This window comes from Melanostigma gelatinosum (genome assembly GCF_949748355.1).
Source record: "Melanostigma gelatinosum genome assembly, chromosome: 5".
NCBI lineage: Eukaryota > Metazoa > Chordata > Actinopteri > Perciformes > Zoarcidae > Melanostigma > Melanostigma gelatinosum.
Genome location: NC_136638.1, coordinates 17,465,655 through 17,486,486, shown reverse-complemented (window position 1 = coordinate 17,486,486; position 20,832 = coordinate 17,465,655). Strand labels below are relative to the sequence as shown.

General features: G+C 42.1%; 3 protein-coding genes across 4 annotated transcripts; 1 reads left to right on the top strand and 2 right to left on the bottom strand.

Moving 5' to 3' along the window:
- Positions 1-4,880: 4,880 nt before the first annotated feature.
- On the bottom strand, positions 4,881-12,472 carry eef1g (eukaryotic translation elongation factor 1 gamma). The gene is made up of 10 exons (XM_079269018.1): positions 12,418-12,472; positions 11,377-11,535; positions 11,129-11,192; positions 9,794-9,936; positions 9,462-9,605; positions 9,207-9,336; positions 8,314-8,518; positions 6,948-7,120; positions 5,890-6,014; positions 4,881-5,271 (listed from the first exon to the last, which is right to left on the bottom strand). Exons 1-10 carry the CDS (start codon positions 12,427-12,429, stop codon positions 5,113-5,115), a joined length of 1,314 nt encoding a protein of 437 aa, XP_079125144.1. The 5' UTR covers positions 12,430-12,472; the 3' UTR covers positions 4,881-5,112.
- Positions 12,473-12,643: 171 nt separating this feature from the next.
- polr2g (RNA polymerase II subunit G) lies at positions 12,644-15,698 on the bottom strand. Its single transcript, XM_079269405.1, has 8 exons — positions 15,584-15,698; positions 15,141-15,250; positions 14,602-14,761; positions 14,111-14,161; positions 13,683-13,748; positions 13,295-13,366; positions 13,152-13,185; positions 12,644-13,007 (listed from the first exon to the last, which is right to left on the bottom strand). Exons 1-8 carry the CDS (start codon positions 15,593-15,595, stop codon positions 12,994-12,996), a joined length of 519 nt encoding a protein of 172 aa, XP_079125531.1. The 5' UTR covers positions 15,596-15,698; the 3' UTR covers positions 12,644-12,993.
- Positions 15,699-17,535: 1,837 nt separating this feature from the next.
- Positions 17,536-20,161, top strand: LOC306777532 (uncharacterized protein). Of its 2 annotated transcripts, none has more exons than XM_079268697.1 (5): positions 17,536-17,778; positions 17,865-17,999; positions 18,105-18,204; positions 18,994-19,124; positions 19,345-20,161. In XM_079268697.1, exons 1-5 carry the CDS (start codon positions 17,725-17,727, stop codon positions 19,633-19,635), a joined length of 711 nt encoding a protein of 236 aa, XP_079124823.1. In that variant the 5' UTR covers positions 17,536-17,724; the 3' UTR covers positions 19,636-20,161. The 2 variants fall into 2 exon arrangements, with proteins under 2 accessions (XP_079124823.1, XP_079124822.1); XM_079268696.1 differs by having other exon boundaries at positions 17,865-18,023.
- The last annotated feature ends 671 nt before the right edge of the window (positions 20,162-20,832 follow it).

The window sequence follows — 20,832 nt, the reverse complement described above, 5'->3', positions numbered from 1 at the left end:
ATATGCGACGCATTATTGCACATGTGATGTTGTGCTATCCCTGTGAATCCGCCCACAGCGCCTGCATGCTCCCTCGCGCACACGTCGATGATTCAGAGAGGCGAGCTGGTCCTTTGGTACAGAGAAGAATGTACAGGGGGGGAAAAAAGGGGAATGAGAGACAGATGAATTGTGGTTTCCACTGCAAGTTGTGAGTCACGGACACAAGGGAGGGACAGAGACAGAGGAAAAAAAGAGAGTATTCTGGGATGGCTGCTATAGCAACATAATAAGGAAGGGGGCAGGTACTTCCAGGGGTGTTTCCATAGCAATGCGCTGTGTGTATGGATAAATATCACATCACATGCCACAAAAAAGTGTGTAACGTAGGGAAGAACTTTGTTTGTGATTGTTTTTTTTAGATCTGCACACTCAACTCATCTAAACAGACCAATGCGGGGAACACCTTTCACAAGTCTTGGCCTGCCGTCACAATGTGCAGTCGGAGTACCGGTAATTACGCTGCAAGCTTACTTTTAGGTGTATTACTGATGCCCAATTGTTTCAACATATCAGTCCCTGGAAACGCCTTTGATTTAACACATTCATGTCGAGACAGATACTTCTGTGTGTGCATATGATCGCCCACCATGTGATCCCTTTCTGTACAGTGTCTGGCAATCTCTCACTGTTAACTGTTTTGAATCATTGATCCAAGGGAATGAAAGGTTTTGCAAGACTTGTTCCTCCCTTTGGCTCAGCAGCTATCTGTTGTGCTTCAACGGAAGGAGAAACCCTCCTTAGCTGTACATTCCAGTCATAGCCAACGCTCCAACTCTTTCTTTGGGTGTGATGTACATCATAAACCACCAACAAGTCAATACATGAAACTGCAATCTGTACGTTCACATGCAGGCCTGGAGTACCCGTTTGTTCAGAAAGCTCATCCAGACCTAAACTGCCTCTTTAGTAACCAAGCAATGAAGGCGGAAGGCTATTAAATGTCTAAAAACAATGTAAGTTACTCTAAACAGTGCTCATTTGAGTTCTCATACTTGCAAAGTACCTGTTTTCAACAAGGTACAATTGCAGTTGTGTTTCGTGGGAAGATAATGGATAGCTTGGGGCCAATAGGAAAATTGAAGGTTCAGCACACACCCAAACCACAAAGTGCTGGCGAAGCTATGACGACTAACTTTTAAAGGTAGTATTTCTAAAACACAATTCTGAATAGTATTGGAAGTATTGGTGTATCAACTGGAAGTACGATGAAAGGGAATGAATTCGTATTATTATTTTCCATGACAGTTATGAATATTTCTACACTCTGTAGTCGTGCTGCGTATTACAGTTTTGCTTTAGTTTGACAATATCCCTCAGTGCCCCACCTCCAGATTCTGGTAATATGAGCCAGAGGCAACTCTGGGGTTTCATGTCCAAAAGCGCAGGGGCTGTCTGTTTTCCCTCCGCCGTACCTCTCTCGCTCTTCCTTCTTGTTACGCACTTTCCTCTCCACTCTCACACTGGCAACCTCTGTTGCAGGGCAACGCAAACCCACCAAGAAATAACTAATAAATAATCCCCTTTCTAAACAACAATGTCCCAACTTCAACTTAAGGACTAGTTACTTGCAAGCATTGTTATGGAGCAAAGCCTCATTGGATGCTGTAACATACCATCTTGTCTCTCCCTGCCTTATTCAGCGATATCCCCTTCAGCAAACTCACCCCTGACCTCCCTCATTCCATTCTAGTACTAAATTACTGTGCTGCGTTGTAGTGCAGAGAAAAAGTTCAAACCCCTTTAAGTGCACCAATGGGAAGAAACGCCCCTCTCTCCGGAACCGAGGTTAAAATACGAAGGTCACTTTTTTGCCGAATCGAAACAGATCACATTAGGTTGTATGTAGAAACCGTCTGATGTTTGCCTGCTTTACATAATTCCCCTGCTTTACATGCGTTTGTCAGTGGCCTTACTTGCCTTCCCTAGAATTCCAGTCTCGCATTCACATGGCTGCACCTCAAAATCAAAGGGGGCATGCTTAAGGTGGAAGAAGCCCTCAAGTGCTGAGTAAGGATCCGTATCCCTGCCCCCTTTGCTTTTGTTCAAGTTTAGTGTGTTTGTGTCAGTGGGGTTGCAAGCCCAAACCCAGACTAGGGTCTAAGGGAAAGTCCATAAAACTGGGAGGGTGGGACTCTACGTGTGGCGGCTGAGTGTTGTTTCTGGTCGCCTTGAGACGCTCCTACGACAGTCTGACATTACTTACACAATGTTGCTTCGACCATTAAGCCCAGACACTGTGGCAGAGCTGTAAACATCTCCAAAGGGGAAGAAATATCTATTTATGTTATTTGCGGCTACAACAACAAATAAATTGCTCATTCTACTGTTTGATTATAACTTCTCGAGTCACCAAAATGCTAAACCCAGAAAATAACTTCTTTAGCAACAGCATCTGCAATGTATTGAGCTTCTTTAAAGGAAACTTTGTCAGTTGTCAGCTTCAGACTCCCCAGTGTTAGCCCTTCTCCTCGCTGTTCCAAGCCCCCCCCCCCCCACCGGCCGCCTCACTCTTTTCCAGATGTGTCTTCCACCACCAGATGCTCAGCACATGCGTACCATGCATGAAGCTCCTACAGGGGGCTGACAGCCACACAAGGACCTTATGTGGTGAAACAATACAGCCTCTCTCTGGTGTTCCTCCCTCGCCACCACTCTGCTGCTGCTGGGTCTCCTAGCCCCCCCCCCCCCCCCCCAACACCAGCACATGTATGGACATAGAAATATGTCCAGAGCGCAAGGAGAGAGGAAGAGAAGAGGAAGAGAGGAAGGAAGAAGTAGTAGTGAGTGTGAAGAGAGAAATAAAGACCAGGGCGAGGATGGTTGGCAGGGCTGGAAGGAAGAATGTTGCTTTTGGCATAAAACTGCGTATTGTTCTTGTGGTTGGCTTTAGTTTTGCTTTTTAACTCTAAAGTGACTAAACACAAATAAGGATCAGAAAACAGTTTGGAATATCGCAGCCTTTGCAAAGGAAACTTGCTTCAAGAGCGTAAAACTGAATTGTGCTTTCCTCACATTAATTTCACATTTGATTGCAAGATTACAAGGCTTTTGTAACACCACTCCTTCAGCAATCAAAGGGTTAGCCACCAACACTGTTGTAACTGCTGTGATGAAGTTGGAGTTATTTGCTCAAGTTACAGCCCTCTTCCACCCCGATCCACAGGATGGGTGAGTCATGTGTTCAAGGACTTGAGCGCTTTGCTGTTGTGGGAACATTTCCATTTTCTGATTTCCATGAGACTACAGAACAAACTAAAATGGCCTCCCTGATTCAACACTATGGTGGAAGATGGTTGAACCAAAAGGATCTTGAATCACGCTGAGGTTGGAAAAAATTACAGCTCTGACTCACTCCCGGATGGGATTCCTTTCTTGTGCATTTCGTGTGTGTGTGTCATAGAAAAACAGATCCACCCAAGAACTTTTCAGCTTTAGATTTAACATATTTAGGGATAAAACAAGGATTGATTGTGCTAAAAATATTACTAAACATCTCGAGACTGACATTCAAAGATGTGAATTTGTATTATGAAGATAAATAAATCACATGGGCCGTCCCAGGTGTCCTATTTTACCTGCAGCTATAGACGACAATTAATCACCAAACAAAGAATTCAGTTATAGCTGAAGTGAAAGGTTGAACCAGGATGCAGGTGTGGGAACAATCAGATGGAAAAGTGAATTACAAACTGATATGGTTGGGTGTGTCCGATTAAACCAAATGGTTCTTATTCACAGTCACAATATTTACTCCATTGGGACACAAATCCTGAAGCTTTAGAAATATTTCCCTCACTCGTTAGGAAAGAAAGTGTTTTTTGATTTATGCATTCAGTCTTATGTGAAAATAATGGCTGTATATATATCTATATATGCACACACTATTCCTGTTAATGTAAATAACGATACAAACTTGCAGAAGTAGGCACCAAAACATATTTCTACATTTAAGTGGAGTCAAACTAGAACAGTTTTTATATTTGCCTGTAATAAGTCATCTTCAAATATAATTTACAAAGAGCAATGCAGGTTGTTGATAAAATAAAATGTAGTGGATTAACTTAATGTCAGTCAGTATGCAGGCTTTTCTTTTTTACAATGCCGTCTGTTAGACTTGGAAAGGAAAAGGCCCATGGCCTTGTAAAAGGCGTTTGAAGGGCATTCAAGGTTCTTTGTAAAATATTTTCAGGCATCCGCTCTTTGGGAAAGTACCAGAATCATCAAAACAAGCCTTAGTCTGAAGCAGACAACATTCTTGTCTTCGAACAAACCACAGAGCTCTGCCCAGTAATTCTCTCTCCCTATTGGATGTTCCCCATTCAACGTGCTCAAGGGCGTTCCAACTCCAAGTCTCTGGCTGCCCCCTAGTGGACAAAGAGAAGACAGCAGCATCACTTATGTAAGTGTAATGGTGAAGAACTGCTACTCGGGGACTAATTCAAGCGTTATAAAACAAAAAGGTTTCCCAGTCGAGATGCTAAATGTATTTGCCCGTTCACAATATCAGCAGTACAGGTGGAGAAATGTGTAGAGTATGATTTGACACCCAGCTGAGAGGCTGTAAGAACAGTCTTCTGGTTTAAAGTTTAACTCGTGATGTATTGCCGACAACACACAGCATTGACATTCGCTGTGGTCAGAAAGGCGCACCGTTATACCATGCACCAGGGAACTCATGCTGGGAAAACAGCTTTTCTTGAACTGTAGCAAGGTTTCCACTTCTACTTCTGACTGGAGGTGAATGGAAAAACGGTTGCAGAGCTCCTCATATTTTGCTCATTGTGTACACTAAATTGCTTACCACTCAAACACAACATTAAAAAAAAAAAAGACTTAAGTCAGACCACGGACATATCCCACAGATGGCATTGTGGAAAATGCTTTTATTTCACAGGTCAAAACAAAAAAAAACTGTTTGGGGCCACTGAGACAATTCACTGCCGCCTTAAACACTGTAATTCAAAGTCATTCTTGCAGTAAAGTAAGCACGTGGTGGCTGAAAGTCAATCAACTTTAAGTGCGGGACAGCAGAGCGTAGAGTGCTTTTGTTCAGACGTCCCCAGTGTCCTCTCACTTGAAGATCTTGCCCTGATTAAAGGCTTTACCCATGTGCTTAAAGTCACCCTCCCAGGCAAAGTACTCCTTCACCATGGTCTTGCACTCCTCGCCGTTGGAATCCAGCTTGCGCCAGTCATATGATTCATAGTCGATCTGCCAGTCTGGAGATAGCTAAGAGGGGGATAAAAACACATGTTTTTAATACGAGTGAATTACCGTCGGGTCTGATGAATTGATAATGTACCACTACTTGACAGTAGAGAGTAATTGGACGATCACATGGTGTGCATTGAAATGCAGACCACGAGAGCTTTGGTGTAACAAATTCAAGAACGTCAAGCTAGAAAAGAGTTACTAGAACATGGTCTCATTCAATCTGTTCAGTCTAATTTAGTCATTTGACTTAATTTAGCCGAAAGCCAAAACAGCATGGATGACACCAATCAACCTAAAACAGCTAATATTAAAATTTTGGGAATCATCTGTGGCCATAGCATGAACCAGCCTTTAACTCACTGAACAGAGATGACTGGGATGAACATGGTCTCTAGTTTCTCTTCCCCTGTCAGATTAAGACTTGGTGCCATGCCTGGACACTGCCTTGCCCAAAGACTGGGGATCTAAATGATCTAATCAAACATGTGGTCACTCAGGAAACATTGGTTTAATGTTTAGCCACAACATGTTTTAGCAACTATGCACATGAACGACTGCCCAAATCAGTGCATCAAACACAAGCACTACATGCTTGAGGGTGGGGATGTTATCAGGTCAGGACTTTGAACTTACAGGGAAGGCCAGGTCCTGGCCTCTGAAGATCCAGATGCCAGAGATGCGGCTGTCGTTGTTGGTGCCAAACAAGGCGACACTAGCGAAGGCATTCTTTCGGAGTTTGTCCAGGCGCTGGAACATACCTGTGAAGAACATGGAGGGATTGAAGACATTTTATTAAATCAATAGAAACAAGTCAAAACATTAAAAGTAATATCAATGACACATTGACCAGCACAGTCATACATTTGAGAAAAGGACTTCATTGAACATTTTCTTTAAAGTGCATCTGGATGATCCACGACAACTTAAGGCCCGACTCCTCAGATACGGTCCAAACTAAAACACCTTTGGGGTCGTTCTCTCTGTATAGCTCGGTGTTTTTACTGTGGCCATAGCATGAACCAGCCTTTAACTCACTGAACAGAGATGACTGGGATGAACATGGTCTCTGGTTTCTCTTCCCCTGTCAGATTAAGACATAGTGCCATGACTGGACACTGCCTTGCCCAAAGACTGGGGACCATATGCTTCCCCCACAAGAAGGGGGTTGCCCGATTCTACAACTTTTGAGAAACAGCCAGGATTTCAAAAGTGAATTACTCCTAAAAGAAGAACAAGCTTTGATCATCGACTAAACCTGGTTTGTTATCCTTTCTCAGAGCATGATCTTAATGAACGCAGAAGAGCTCAGCTCCACAGAAATATGGGCCAAAACCACTCAGGAACCTGGTTTATGTTAAGAATCTACACCAAGACTCCAGATGATTCATAATTCTAGCCCAACTTGCAATTTATTTATTAATCATTTAGAAACAACTTTTAAGTAAGGATTGATTCACATTATGTTACAGTAAAACCCAAACATGATGTACGCCACTATTAAAAAAAAAAACGGACTCATTGTTGTCACACTACGGGAGCAAACCTGAACAAATGACGGAAACGCACGGCAACACATGAATCAGTCATCATAGAAAATTCACAGTATTATTGCTCAAATAAGCAGGACTGAAAAAAAAAAAAAAAAAAAGTGATTCACGGCCTTTGGTTAAACAGCTGCTGCCGAGTCTCACCTGAGATCAGGTTGCAGCTCTTGAAGGTAAGCGTGAGCTCCTCAGGATACTTGTACTGGCAGTACCAGATCGAGTAGCCCTCATGGTCAAAGTTCTCCCAGAAGTGAGGAATGGCAACTGTCATGGTGTCCTCGTTGGAATACTTTCTCTTGAACTCGTCCATGACAAATGCGCTAGAAAGGAAAAAAAGGGAAAATAAGATTGGGTCATAAATATACACCGTTGTATTTTGACAATATTTTGTATAATGCAGCACAAAACAAAATCAGCCAGGGGAGCACTTCATCCCATCGTTCTATGAAAGAACTCCGAATGCTTTTTTATGACAACATATCACCACTCTGACTACTGTTTTATGATTAGCTACTAGCATCGCCCCTTTCAGGTTTATCATCTATTCGGGCTACCATATATGTGCGTGACTTGTTGCCTTTATATGTTGTGTGGATGGCCTCGTCACCGCATAGTTTGACGGCCGAAAGATTAGAGCAAGAAGCACAACGCTCACCAGCAACATTGTGTCCGCCGGGCTGATCGGCTCCCATAAATGAGCTTTTTGGTCTTTGTCATAATAGTGTCTGTCTGCTAGACAAGGCTCAGGATAGACGGACACTGGCTAAAGTAAACAGTGCTTTTATGAAAAATTCATATTTTTAACTCGAAGTACTCGAAGCGACTACACTACAAAATAAATTAAAATTTAAAAAAGACACGTGGTGCATTTAGTAGCTCCAAGGATTTTCAGCATCGACGTCATTGACTAATCGTGACAGCCCTAATCATAAAGGATACGACTAGACGCATAGCTACATGTTTGGTTAAACTTTCGATTCTTAATTACCCCTGCACGCCAATTTCAACCATTTCTTTTTGCAATTTAAAAGAAAAAAATATTTTGAAAAAGCTGTCCGCTTACTTAAATTGTAGGGGGTGGAAAACTACGGACTACTTGCACAACTTAACAAGTCTTACAGAGAAAAGGAACAACTGTAGATCTTGGAAGTTTAATCTGGTTTGTGGCCATAGCATGAACCAGCCTTTAACTCACTGAACAGAGATGACTGGGATGAACATGGTCTATAGTTTCTCTTCCCCTGTCAGATTAAGACTTGGTGCCATGATTGGACACTGCCTTGCCCAAAGACTGGGGATCGATCATCAGTTTTCAGATTAGTGTTCAGCCTTTGCATTCAATATGCCATTGAGATGCACCAAATAAACTCAATAATCTGCTGAAGTGATCAACTGGCAACCTGCAGACTATTAGCTCACCGTGGGAGACGGTTTGCCACTGCTTATCTACACAGTATTAGCTGAAGTGTGAGGAAACATGCTTTAGACAAGGAAATCATCAAGATCTTGTTACCTCTTTGCCAGGTGTGCAAAGGGGTCCTTGGTTTTGGGTTCAGCAGCCAAAACCGCATCACATTCATCGATCTCCTCTTCTGGGGCAGGCTTCTTCTCTTCCTTCTTCTTTTCCTTCTTCCCCTGGGGCTTGGCTGCCTCTTTTCCTCCCTTCTCTTTCTTAGGTGGCGTCTCTTTCTTAGGCTGCATCTCTGCAAACTTCTTGGCTGGAAAACAGAACAAAATATTGAAAAAATGTTTTATGTTAATTGTTGCAATTATTTGGTTTTGGAGTCAAGACTAATAAAACGTAAGCAGTTCTGTCTTATTTCAATTAGCTGAGGTAAATCTCTTGTTACTGTGGCCATAGCATGAACCAGCCTTTAACTCACTGAACAGAGATGACTGGGATGAACATGGTCTCTAGTTTCTCTTCCCCTGTCAGATTAAGACCTGGTGCCATGACTGGACACTGCCTTGCCCAAGACTGGGGATCATCCGTTTCCTCCGAAGAGTTGAGCTTCGTTTCTATCTAGGTCTTTGGAGATGAATTGTGAAATACTGCAAGACATCATCTTTTTGATTAAAAATAGACTTTTCCGTCACTGAAAGTGATCCAGTATTTCATTTACATTATCGTAACACTTTAAAAATAAGTAAATAGCCTTTTGTCAAATGCCATCCAGTCATTTTGGTGCAATCCTTCGACCACAACCATTTATCTTTATCTGCAGATTTAACAAGACATGTAAACAGAATACAGCCCTTCCAGTTATCTTTGTTGACATTTCAGCTGAAAAATTTAAAAGTATCAGCCGAAAGGCAAGTGCATGTCAAATTTGTATCTCTTAAATTACACCGTGTGCTCCAGCAGCCAGCAACGTGCATCGTCTGATCTCACTGCCAACTACTCACCATCAAACTGAGCCATCTTGTCACACAGCTTGACCTCTCCAAGGACAGTCTTGAATTGAGGCTGGTTGACACAGGTGACGAACCAGCGAGTCACGTTGGGGTAAGGCTGGCGGAAAGAAGGCTCGAGGACCTACAGGGCACAGAGGTGTTAGGTCCACCTGGAGAGCATTCTAACTCATTCATTAGAAGTGCTGCAACAAAATAATATTTATTATTAACAGTGTGTACCGGTTATGTGCTGTGTGTATGCCAAACCTGTTTGTAGAGCCAGACCATGGAGCTTGCCAGAGTGATGTCAGCCAGACTGACCCTCTCCCCCACCAGGAAGGTACGGGTGTTCAGGTGCTGGTTCAGCACTGTAAGGGCCCTCTTCACGTCCTCCTTGGCCTGCTCTGTGGCCTGGACAGACCCAGACAGAAGAATGATTATGCAAAATTACACAACATATAAAATCTACGACACGGTCAAGTCTCAACTACAGCACACGCCACTCCGGCAAAAAAAAAAAATAGTTACCAACCTCCCACCACAGCTAACAAATCAGAATTGAAGTCTTTAGCTTAACCAGAAAATGCTGAGTTGCAAACCTGCTTGTTGAACTGCATGATTCCCAGAGTGGGGAAGACCCATGCGCTGGCTGGTGGGATGATCTCCGAGTCAGCGAAGCTCACCCACTGCAGCACCTGCGCAGCGGCCTGGGGAGTGGCACCACGCAGGGCATCATTGCTCACTGTGGGTGAAAGGCAACTATCTTTAATCATCATGTCATAACCTTCTATATTGTGAACACTGAGCGGACGGAAAGTTGGTTTTCATGGCATTAACTATGCTTTGCCGTATTAAAGTATTGCCTTCAACAGCATGCTTCACAAGCAGTTTCAAGTGCAGACTAGTTACAAAGTCTGATGGAATGCTGCAAACAGTGCAACAGACATTTCAAATGTTTAACTGGTCTATCAGGTATAACTAATAATGAACCGTGGATTTATTACACATCAAAAGGACAATGTTGGTGATTATCAGTGAGAACAATTTAAATGATTTTTGGGACTGTAAAAAGAACTCTGGAGCCTTGTAGATCAGCTGCTATAATTAAACAAGGATTTGTATCCACCAATATGGATCATTAATGATCGGTAACAAAACTTGATCAGGGATCTCTAAAAGTTATATTTACGCCTTTTCTTCTTTTGTGAAACTAATAAAAGCAGTTCTGTCTTATTTCAATTAGCTGAGGTATGTCTCTTGTTACTGTGGCCATAGCATGAACCAGCCTTTAACTCACTGAACAGAGATGACTGGGATGAACATGGTCTCTAGTTTCTCTTCCCCTGTCAGATTAAGACTTGGTGCCATGACTGGACACTGCCTTGCCCAAGACTGGGGATCATCAGTTTCCTCCAAAGAGTTGAGCTTTGTTTCTATCTAGGTCTTTGGAGATAAATTGTGAAATACTGCAAGACATCGACTTTTTGATTAAAGAGAGACTTTTCTGTCACTGAAAGTGATTCAGGAGTTAATTTACATTATTGTAACATAAACAAAAAAACACGATCAGGGATCTCTAAAGGTTATTTGCTCCTTTTCCTCTGATCCGATCCGTTGCACCTCTAATGACTGGACTCAATGCATGGACCCATGATATGCACATGTTAGAGCAGTCACCTGCGCCACATAAGCTAGCTAGTTAATATTTGTAGTTTATGCAATTTATGAAGTAGAATTGTTGGTGGGCTCATGCGACGACGACCACCACCACAAATTGTTGACCCCAGAGAACCTGTCCCTTAAACCTAGCAGCATTTACTCTGCTTCCTTTAAAACTTAAGGTAATCAATAAATACGGACCTATCGGCTGCACACCAAGATGAATCGTGCATAAGACACTTCAGTTAATCATGCGAATACCAATAAAAGCTTACAGTAGTGAGCAATGGCATTACTCTCGAACAGACAGAAACCATCATCTCCCTGGTATGCAGGTACCTACAAACAACGGCAGAATTCAAGAATGATTTAACACATTTTAATCCAGAGAATCAAGCAGTTTTGCTAATGATAATTGATTGCAGTGATTGATTTGCAATTGCAGACATCGACACTAAGCTACCGTGAACATGCGTTTCATATTTTTAAAAAGGTCCTACAAGCACATCATAACCACACCAACCTTGCCGAGGGGGAAGTTGTTGAGGAAGGCAGGAGTACGGTTTGTCTGCCCGAAGGTGAAGGCAGGGGAGTTGCTGGCGACTTTGAGGCGAGCCCCACTGTACTGGGCTGCAATCTGGGCCTTGAAGGCCCGCCAGTTCTCTGGGTACGTGTATAGTGTCTGGAAAGGGGGTTGAAAATAGCAATTGTTTAACTTAAAAATACACATGACTTCAGCATACATGTATCACATATTTGCTAGCATGTTGAACAGAAGTTAAGGCAACATTAAGATGTTTTCATGCCAATAACTCAATGGTTGCATACCAAAAAAATATTTATTCTGGCTGTATTTTAGTTACATTACATTAAAATATAATGTGAAAGGTCTTGATAAACCGACACATCTATGAAAATACAAGTGGTGCGTTAAATAAAGCCACATAATATGTTTGAGTGGGATAGCTTGACAAATGGTTGATGCTATATAAACATGGACGCACGACCATTTAAAACATACTAGGCTGGAATGGAAGCAGGAGTCTAGTTTATTTAGATAAAACTAACTGCTACCAACGCCAAATGTACGTTAACTACGAGCAACTATCGTTTCACGTGGTTTCCAGCTTGCTTTAAATGCTAACTACCAACACCGGTAATATAGCTTTAGCCAAAGTAGCTTTAGCCAAAGAGAGTACCGGTTTGTCGTAGACCTTCAAACACAGGACATAAACACTAAGGTTGTGCGAAATTACCTTTAAGTGCAACAATACGTTTTTACAGCTAGATAATAGTCACGGCAACGTGGCACAAGCCTGGGTCGGAAGAGGGGCGTCATTCTCTGTGAATGCTACGTCAGGATAGCAAAAAGCTAACTGCAGTTCCTACGAACACTGAATGAAATTCTTCGTAAATACGCCCAATAACGGCTACCTAACAGACCTAAAGCATCGTTTACGTTAAAAGGAACTCAATAGCAGTGCAGATGGGCCGGATTTACGGCGGATTGCGCCAGGAAAGTGAAAAGGGAAACCCCAAAAGTGCATGTTTCCATTTTACTCACCCCCGCCGCCATCTTCAGGACGAGAGAAAGAAAGAACGAGCGCTCTACTGACGTATTTACGTCCGCGAGTCGTGCGCGCACTTGTAGTTTCCGCGTTCACGTGTCCCACAGGGTGATGCTTTGCCACATCACACAGATGCAGTTGTGCATAAAGTCTCTTTGCAGATTAAGAAAGATCAATGCTCTGACATATTAACATGAGACATTTAAAACCGATACAAAGATATAACAAATAAAATACTTTATTACAGTCAGTGTACAAAAAACAAAAGCATATATAGTTGAGATAGAAATTGTGAATTCTACAAAGAAACAATACATGTTCTGCTTCTGCATTGTATACCATCTTGCTATAGATTTAGCAAACATTACGGTGGATTTTCTTTAACTCTTACACTAGTTCCAATCAAACAAATGTAAGCTGTGCAGCATTATAACAAAATGATGTCGCTATGGGGCTTCTCCACCTGTCACCATATCATATCAATCAGTGTAGAAAAATATTCATTTTAACAACAAAATAACTAAACTACTACATAAAATGTCCCATGTGAAATGTGCTGCCTCTGGGTCGAATCAGCTCACAAGACCTGGAAGTAGAGAAGGCAAGTTCAACAATCATTTATAGAACAGAAAATAAAACATTTTAAGCTATATCACATTACTGTGCAGAATAATTTCACATCGACGAACAGATTCAGAACCTGTACGACTATATTCTGTGTAATACTCACCCAGATAATCATCCATGAGAGAACCGATGGCAAACTGAGAAACCAGAGAAAAGCTTGTTGTTAACTTCTCGTATATTAAGATACAGTACATCACATTTATAAACTGCTATGTAACATCTGATCCGAAGAAGAAAAACACTTACAATGTCATTCTTGTCCACTCTTGTTCCCACAATCTTTAGCCTAATCTCATCATCTTGCTGGATTACAATGTCCTTGAAAAGAGGAAAACATCCAACTCAGTAACAGTAAAATAATAGGAGCACAACAGTATGCAGCACTGCAACTACTTTGTATACAGAATGCATGGCATTGTACTTGTATTTCACTCGTGCTTTATTATGTTGTCTAAAAAATAACTTTGTTTACCCCAGTGTTACTATAATTACCTGGATTTGTACGAGTTAATTTATTTAAAAATGTTGTCAAAGGCAAAGCAAGGAAAATATTTGGTGAACATCTATAGAAATAAAAACGAGTGTTTATTTTAAACTTCCAGCTGCTAATAAGCAACAATTAATGAATTCTTACCTCATCAACTGTCTTATAACAAGGAGGATTGGAGTTGGGGTCGAACTCCATTTCTGAAGGGATGGACTGAAAAAAACAAAGTTTCTTGTGAGATAAAGATGAGCGATCAACCGGCAGTGGACTTTTAAAGGCAGATATAATAACAATAGTTTGGAACAGGAATTAGCTGACATCTTAATAATCGGACACATCAGACTCAAGGTAGTTCAAAAATAAATCTAGAACTGAACATCAAAGCATACATTTATTTTGAAAGAACAAAAGTGAAAGTTTTAGTCGACGTTTATGACATGCTTTCCTTCTGTCAGCAATTTTTTATATGCAAAATATCCGATTAATCGGTCAACCTCTAACAAAGAGGATATAAACCGTAGAGCCTATAAAAGCGAACCGTTTCAGTTACAACTATACATTTCATGCTGACTCACGTGGCGAGAGATGAAGCAGGACATGGGACCAATTTCTGTGAACAATCCAACCTGTAAGAAACAGAGAAAAAAAATCCACGATCAGCTATTTATCACTTAATAAATATTCAAAACATCAACCACTACAGAAGCATAACGTCTCCCCTGCAGGCACATTTACGATGATAAAGTTAAAAGATGTGATCATTTACCACTATAAAATATGGGTGTTTACAATTATCTTGGTTATCTTTATGATTTATATTACAAAGCACCTTGTTTTACTTTTTAACAACATGAGTTTTTGCCATTAATATAGCCAGTTACATTACTGTGCCAATTTTTCAGAAGCAAATTAACACATTTTGGCATTAGACAATTAGATAAAAAAACAGTGCCGTGTCAAGATGATTTGTTATAGTATCAATATGTCAGATTTCACATGTCATCAGATACAATATGTTCCAGCTTAAACATCTGCATCATGGCCAGTATGCTGTATTGTCCCATACCTTGTTGACCTGAGTGACCACAGCGTCAACCACCTCCCCTTTAAACGGGCGGAACACAATGGCCTTGTACTTGACGGGGTACAGGACAAACCCTCTCCCTGGTTGTATTACACCTGCCCCGATGTTGTCAATGGTGGTGACTGCGATGACAAAGCCATACCTGAAGGGAGGGACACACACAAATCAATAACATGTGGGAATATAAATGCAAAGTTAATAACGTCCCTACGCAGGTGAATATTGTCTTGATGACTTAAAGGGTGTAACAAATATCGGCCCTGATCTGTTGCCTTTGATTGTGTTTTAATTTTAAGCAATGTTTTCCATTGGCCATAATTTAAAATGACTAAAGTATTTCAAATTATTACACAAGTTGTCAAATGTTCTATCCCAGATAATGAGATCTCTGCCTCTTCCTGAAAGCATGTACACATACTCACCTGTGCATAGGGTTTAAGTTCACTACACTTTAGTAACACATGTTACAACCTAAACTTCCACGGAAATAACAAGTTAACTTGAGTCTCGCAGCCACTCACTTGCCAGTGCAGGTACCCTCCACTTCTGTGAACAGCTTCTGCTTCACGGTGTTGAGGAGGTTAGGGCCAAAATACCTCGGATGTAGTAAGATTTCATGCTCCAAAGAAATCTGACAACACAAAACAATACACGCATTATAAGACACCGCTTGCATTAATAATGCAGGTTGCACACTGTTGTAAACGTCATGCTGTTTAAAGGGATGCATGTGATACTACGGTGGCCGCCACACTGCATCTGATTAATCAAAAACGAGAGAGCTGGTGGTGTTTCTGCCTGGCTATAAAACAACTCCTCTAATCACAGCGTGGAGGATTTTGAGAAGTTTTGTTGAGCTACAATAGCTACGCTAACCGATCACGCTCGGCACACATTGATAAATCAAAACACCACCACACGGCTAATATCCGGCTCACACGCGGAGGGTATTACACATACTTACATGGTAAAACATTTTGCCGTAATGTTCAATTCGTAAATTGTTTTGTTTTGATAAATTATCCAAAGCGTCTTGACAGAATCCGCCGCTCAATCGCGACCGTTCGCTTTCCGGGGCAAAGGGTAGGTAGATGGGCTTTTGTTGCTGCCAGTGCGCTCTATACTGACTCCTGGCGACGAGGAGGGGTACTGCATGATAGTGAGTATGACCTGTCCCCAGTCTCATGCAGTACCCCTCCTTGCCACCTAGATTCTAGGTTATTCAAAGTGAGAAGAGGATATTTGTGTACCAGTTGTATCCTTTTACCTGTAGGCAGATGTTATCATATCATCCTTGCAGTAGTGGTAACATCCTCCAAATACATACAACTTTCCAAACATTGCTGCCACTCCATGCCTGATATTTGGCTTGTCTGGCATCTCATCCAGCCTCCTCCACTCAATCTTCTTCACCAAACCTATACCACTGCGTAAGGAGTTTGCAAGCCACAGTTCCCTGCTTGGTATGCGCTGTCCCACATCTGGGTTCAGCTGGTCTCCTGCCTTTTCCAGCTGTCCTGCACGGGGTCATAACTATAGCATTTGTGTGATGAAAGAAAAAAGATGGAAATGTTCAGACCCTGGCTGTGCATCTGTGGGACAGATTATAGACTGTATATAGGAACAGACTGACCGACCAATTTAACGGTCGTGTCTAGAATGTAAATTGAAAAACTCCCTCGATAATGTTTAGGATGTAAATCAAGAATGTTTGCACTTTCTTTTGCAACTCCCCAGGTAGCCAGCGGACTCGGCCGTATTGCGGCTGAGTGTCGGCTGACTGCTGTGTTCCGGCTCGATGCGGCCAAATGTGAGCCAGCTTTGGCCCATTTTATTTTTGCCAAATCTGGGCCCAATCTGGCATTATAGACTCGGGCCTATTCTGGCTGAGACATGGCAGCCGGGTTAATCGGCAGCCAGCACTGAAACAGGTTCTGGCCCGTTGATGGCTGCCAAATCCGGGCCCAATCTGGCATTATGAAGAAAAATATATGTATAAAGAATCAAAAAGGGCAGCGAAAAAAGTAGAACGGATGTAGGTATAAACATTTAGCTATAATACAAGTATAAATATATATCCAAGAGTGGGGTGAGGGTAGGCTTATCGAACCTGCAGGAGAAGGCATCTCGCTGGACTTTCCTCTCCCTGGTAGATATCCTCGACATTGCTTCCACTATTTACAAAATGACTACGACGATTCTGGGGCGTCATTCATGCCGAGTCGGCAACCGGGCCAGAGCCGAGCTCGGGCCGATGCTGGCTCCGGTTATTTTCGATTACGGCCCAGTGACGGCAGTGACGGCATCCGGAATCGGGCCGGTGTATTCGGCCCGATTCTGGGGCGTCATTCATGCCGAGTCTCAGACGAGTCGGCCGACGCGTTTCTTCCGGCGTGCCGGGCTTATGCCGGATCTGGGCCAGGTCATTTTGGCTACCTGGGTCGTGGGTACGGGATCCGACAAATTCACGCCCCTATCTTGTCCCACCTCGTCTGGAAGGATCAAGTGTAACAGCTTTATAACACAGGGATTGCAAAAAAATGTGACACAGGAAACTGGCATTTAAAAAATCTTTTTTTATACAGCCAACATTGCAGCAGGAGCCAAATACAAGACACAGCAGAGACAGTTAATAACTAGGCAAAGGCTGGGTCACTGTGGACTGAAGCAATGGTGGCTGAGCATCCAGATGGAAGCTGTGGGGATGCAGAAACTATAAAGCACGCCTTGATGTGGCACCAACTTTTCAACATTGTATTGGACTCTACATAATGATATAACGCACACAGTTGAGGTCTACAAATAAACCGTGGAGGGCAGCAACAGTCCGTGGCTGCGTCTAGTCTGCTGAAAATGAAAGAAGAAGAAATATGGGCGTGACACAGTACGACTCTACGATTGGCTGTTTGACTTGACCCACAACATCAACCATATATAACAACGAAGTAAAACAATGATGTCACTGACAGTTGGAAAGACTGGTAAATAATGTATATTTTTACCAAACTTACTTAACTTCAGTTAAGTTGGAAGACGTGAAACTAGCGTTAACCGAGCAAACCGTCTGTTTTTGACGCTCCCTCCTGGCTCCTCTTTCGGACTGAAATGGCGAGTACTCTCGTGTCGAAGTTGTTTCGTCCCCATGTGTTCACACAGCTGGTAAGTTATCGATTAACTACGTTTCTACTGAGCTCGGATAGTGCTGTTGCCGTATGACTCGTGTGACTCTCCTGTCTTCCGTCCAGGCGTCTCTCCGGTCGGTTTGCGTGCCTCGACAGAAGGCAGCGGGGATCAGGCTTCTCTCCAGCGATCCGCCACCGGAGAACGTCAGTCGGTATCCAGTTCCGTACAGGAAAGATCTACCTCATGACCTAGTCGAGGTAATGGAGGAAGTTGAGTCAAAGGTATAAAAACAAAACAACGTATTCAACTCTTCAGATCGACTCTTATTTCATCTGCTAAACGTCCCGTTTATTTCTTTACAGGGAGGCTTTTTGCCCAATGTCTTCAAAGCCCTTTCTCATAGACCAGCAGAGTTCAGAGCCTTCTTTGCTTACTACAATGAACTAATGAACAAAGAGACAGGTGTGTGTGTTTGTTATGTTTCTCTGTGGTGGCAGTTAATGCAAGTGGTGTTACTCGGGACTAAGCCAAGATGTTATTTGTCTTCATTTTGTTGGCAGTATGCAAACTCCTTTTACAAGGCTGCACCCTGTTTATGTTTTAGGCTTTTGTTATGTACTGCATTGCACAGGTGATCAGACATACAGATTCAATAATGCAGACTGCGTCTTGTCTCTCACAGGATCTCTGCACACATCTTTGACATTGTTTACGTCTAGTTGGGTTAGATGGTGTAGCCGCTATAAGAAAGTAAGAGTAGTGTAATTGTCAGCTGGCTGGCTGCTGCATGGTCGTCTGAATGTGACTGCTCTGTGCCACGCACTACACGTACAGTAGACGTCCACCCAGACAGCCATAACAAGCCGGGGAGACTGCAGAGAAAGTATCAAACAACTATCTGGCTTTTGGTTACATGTGTTAAGCCATATTGGCCTCTAAGCATTGACACTTACAATTTACAACAACAATCTACCCACGAACAACACAATCAAACACTGAAGCCTCAGCATTCTCTTCCCGTCCCACTGTCTCTACTAAACTGAACGTCATCAACTTGTTTTGTTTATGAATGTTGTTTTAGGCATTGTAGCCACTTCTTGAATGTCATGGATCTGTTCCAAGAGGAAGTTTCTCTTTTGTCTGTAGAAACATATTGACTAAAACCAGCCAGCCTGCTGTGTACTTTATATATATTCTTGTTGTTGTGTATGTTATTGTTTTCACATTAATATGATGTCTACTGTGTTCCAGGCGGATTGACCAAGGCAGATCGTGAGCTGATTGTAGTAGCTACCAGTGCCCACAACAAATGTCTTTACTGTGTGGTATCCCACAGTGCATTGCACCGCATCTACTCTAAGAAACCCACTCTTTGCGATCAGGTATAAACTCTCATCGATTTTTACTACTTGCCCCTGCTTTGCTTTGTATAATACACAATTACTGCAGTTGTCACAAAAGTGTAGTTAAGTTATACTCGACATTTTAATCAATCAGAGCAAAAGCATTTTTTTTTTTTGGTGATTCAAAAAAGTTATATATTAAATAAATCACTTAAATTTCCCACTATGTCTAATTATTTACCTCCCCTTTTTCACGCAGGTCGTTGTTAACTATGAGAATGCGGAGCTGGCACCTCGGGAGAGAGCCATGCTGGACTTTGCGATGGCTGTGTGTCGCAGCGACGCCATCACAGAGCAGCATTTCCAGTCTTTGGAGGAAGTGGGCTTTGACCGTGACGATGCGTGGGACATCGCTGCCATCGCTGCTTTCTTCGCCATGTCCAACCGGCTCGCCCACCTCACCGACATGAGGCCAAACTTAGAATTTTACAACATGGGCCGTATACCAAAGGACAAGAGCAAGGACAAGGGGAAAGTGAAAGGGGAGTAGCATTATAAGATCATTGATATTTTTGTAAATGCCTCAAATCAATCAAAAGTCTCCTGTTTTTTTGCCGGCCCTCCACTTTGAGCATAGTATGTCAAATTGAGGATTTTCTAAGCTCCCCTGAGTATATGTGCTGTAGATGTAAGTTGTGTCTTAATCCATATCATTTTTGATTGTGTGACTTTGACATTTTGAATTTTAGGTGGCTCTGGTAGTGGGGAAACATTGTTTTTTTGTAGCTGGTTGTTCATTACATTGCATTTACTGAGAATGTCATTGTTGTCTTCTAACTATCATGTTTGTGTCTTATGAAACATAATCACACGAAACTCTGAATCTCAAGCCAGCTCTTTATTTCCTTGTTCACAAGTTGAGTGCTTGGTGTTGCTCAATGCATTGTTACTGTGACTACCAGGAGCAGTGTAAATAAGTTGCTGACATTGTTCACAGCAATGTTAGATTGTGTTGTCAATTTTAAAACAGCTTCTCAAAGCCTTTCCTTTATCTTTTCAATAAACGATTTCTCTTGATAATATGAAAGAGTTGGCACTTATTTTTCTGACTTTACCACTTTTTTATTTTTTTTGGAAATAGTTGATTGTAACAGATCAACTGTATCACAGTTCGCTGCTGGCAGGGCGGTCAATGGTGGGACAAGTAAAAATGACGAAATCACAAAATGTTGGTGAAGTACTGTGTATCACTACCAGATGGCACCACATCCATGCACATATTGTGTGTATGTGTACACTGCTGAACTATGATTTAAAGATGACTGTGATTTTATACCCCATGAGAGCTGCATATGTGAGACATTAGTCAACACAGCCTTATACAGTTGAGAGAAATACATATTTATTTGCTATTATTAGTTAAGCTAACACACTATTGGTGCAATCTTAGCTGTCATTTTCTATGTGATGTGATGAATCACTGTTCCTGATTTGCTGATAATGCTGACGTCCCCTGTGCTGTCTATTATCCACAGAGATACAAGTCAAACATGACTCCAGGCGTCACCTCAGGTTTACTTTGGTGTGCACGTGTGAGTGATGTGTGAGAGCGTGTATGCAAATTCTTATTTTTGTGTGTGCATTTGAAATATACCTCATTCACTTTGATATTTAAGAGTTATTCACAGTTGAGGAAATGTGTTTGGTTGTGAAGAAAGCTCTGGTGAACGACAGTCTAAAAGAATAC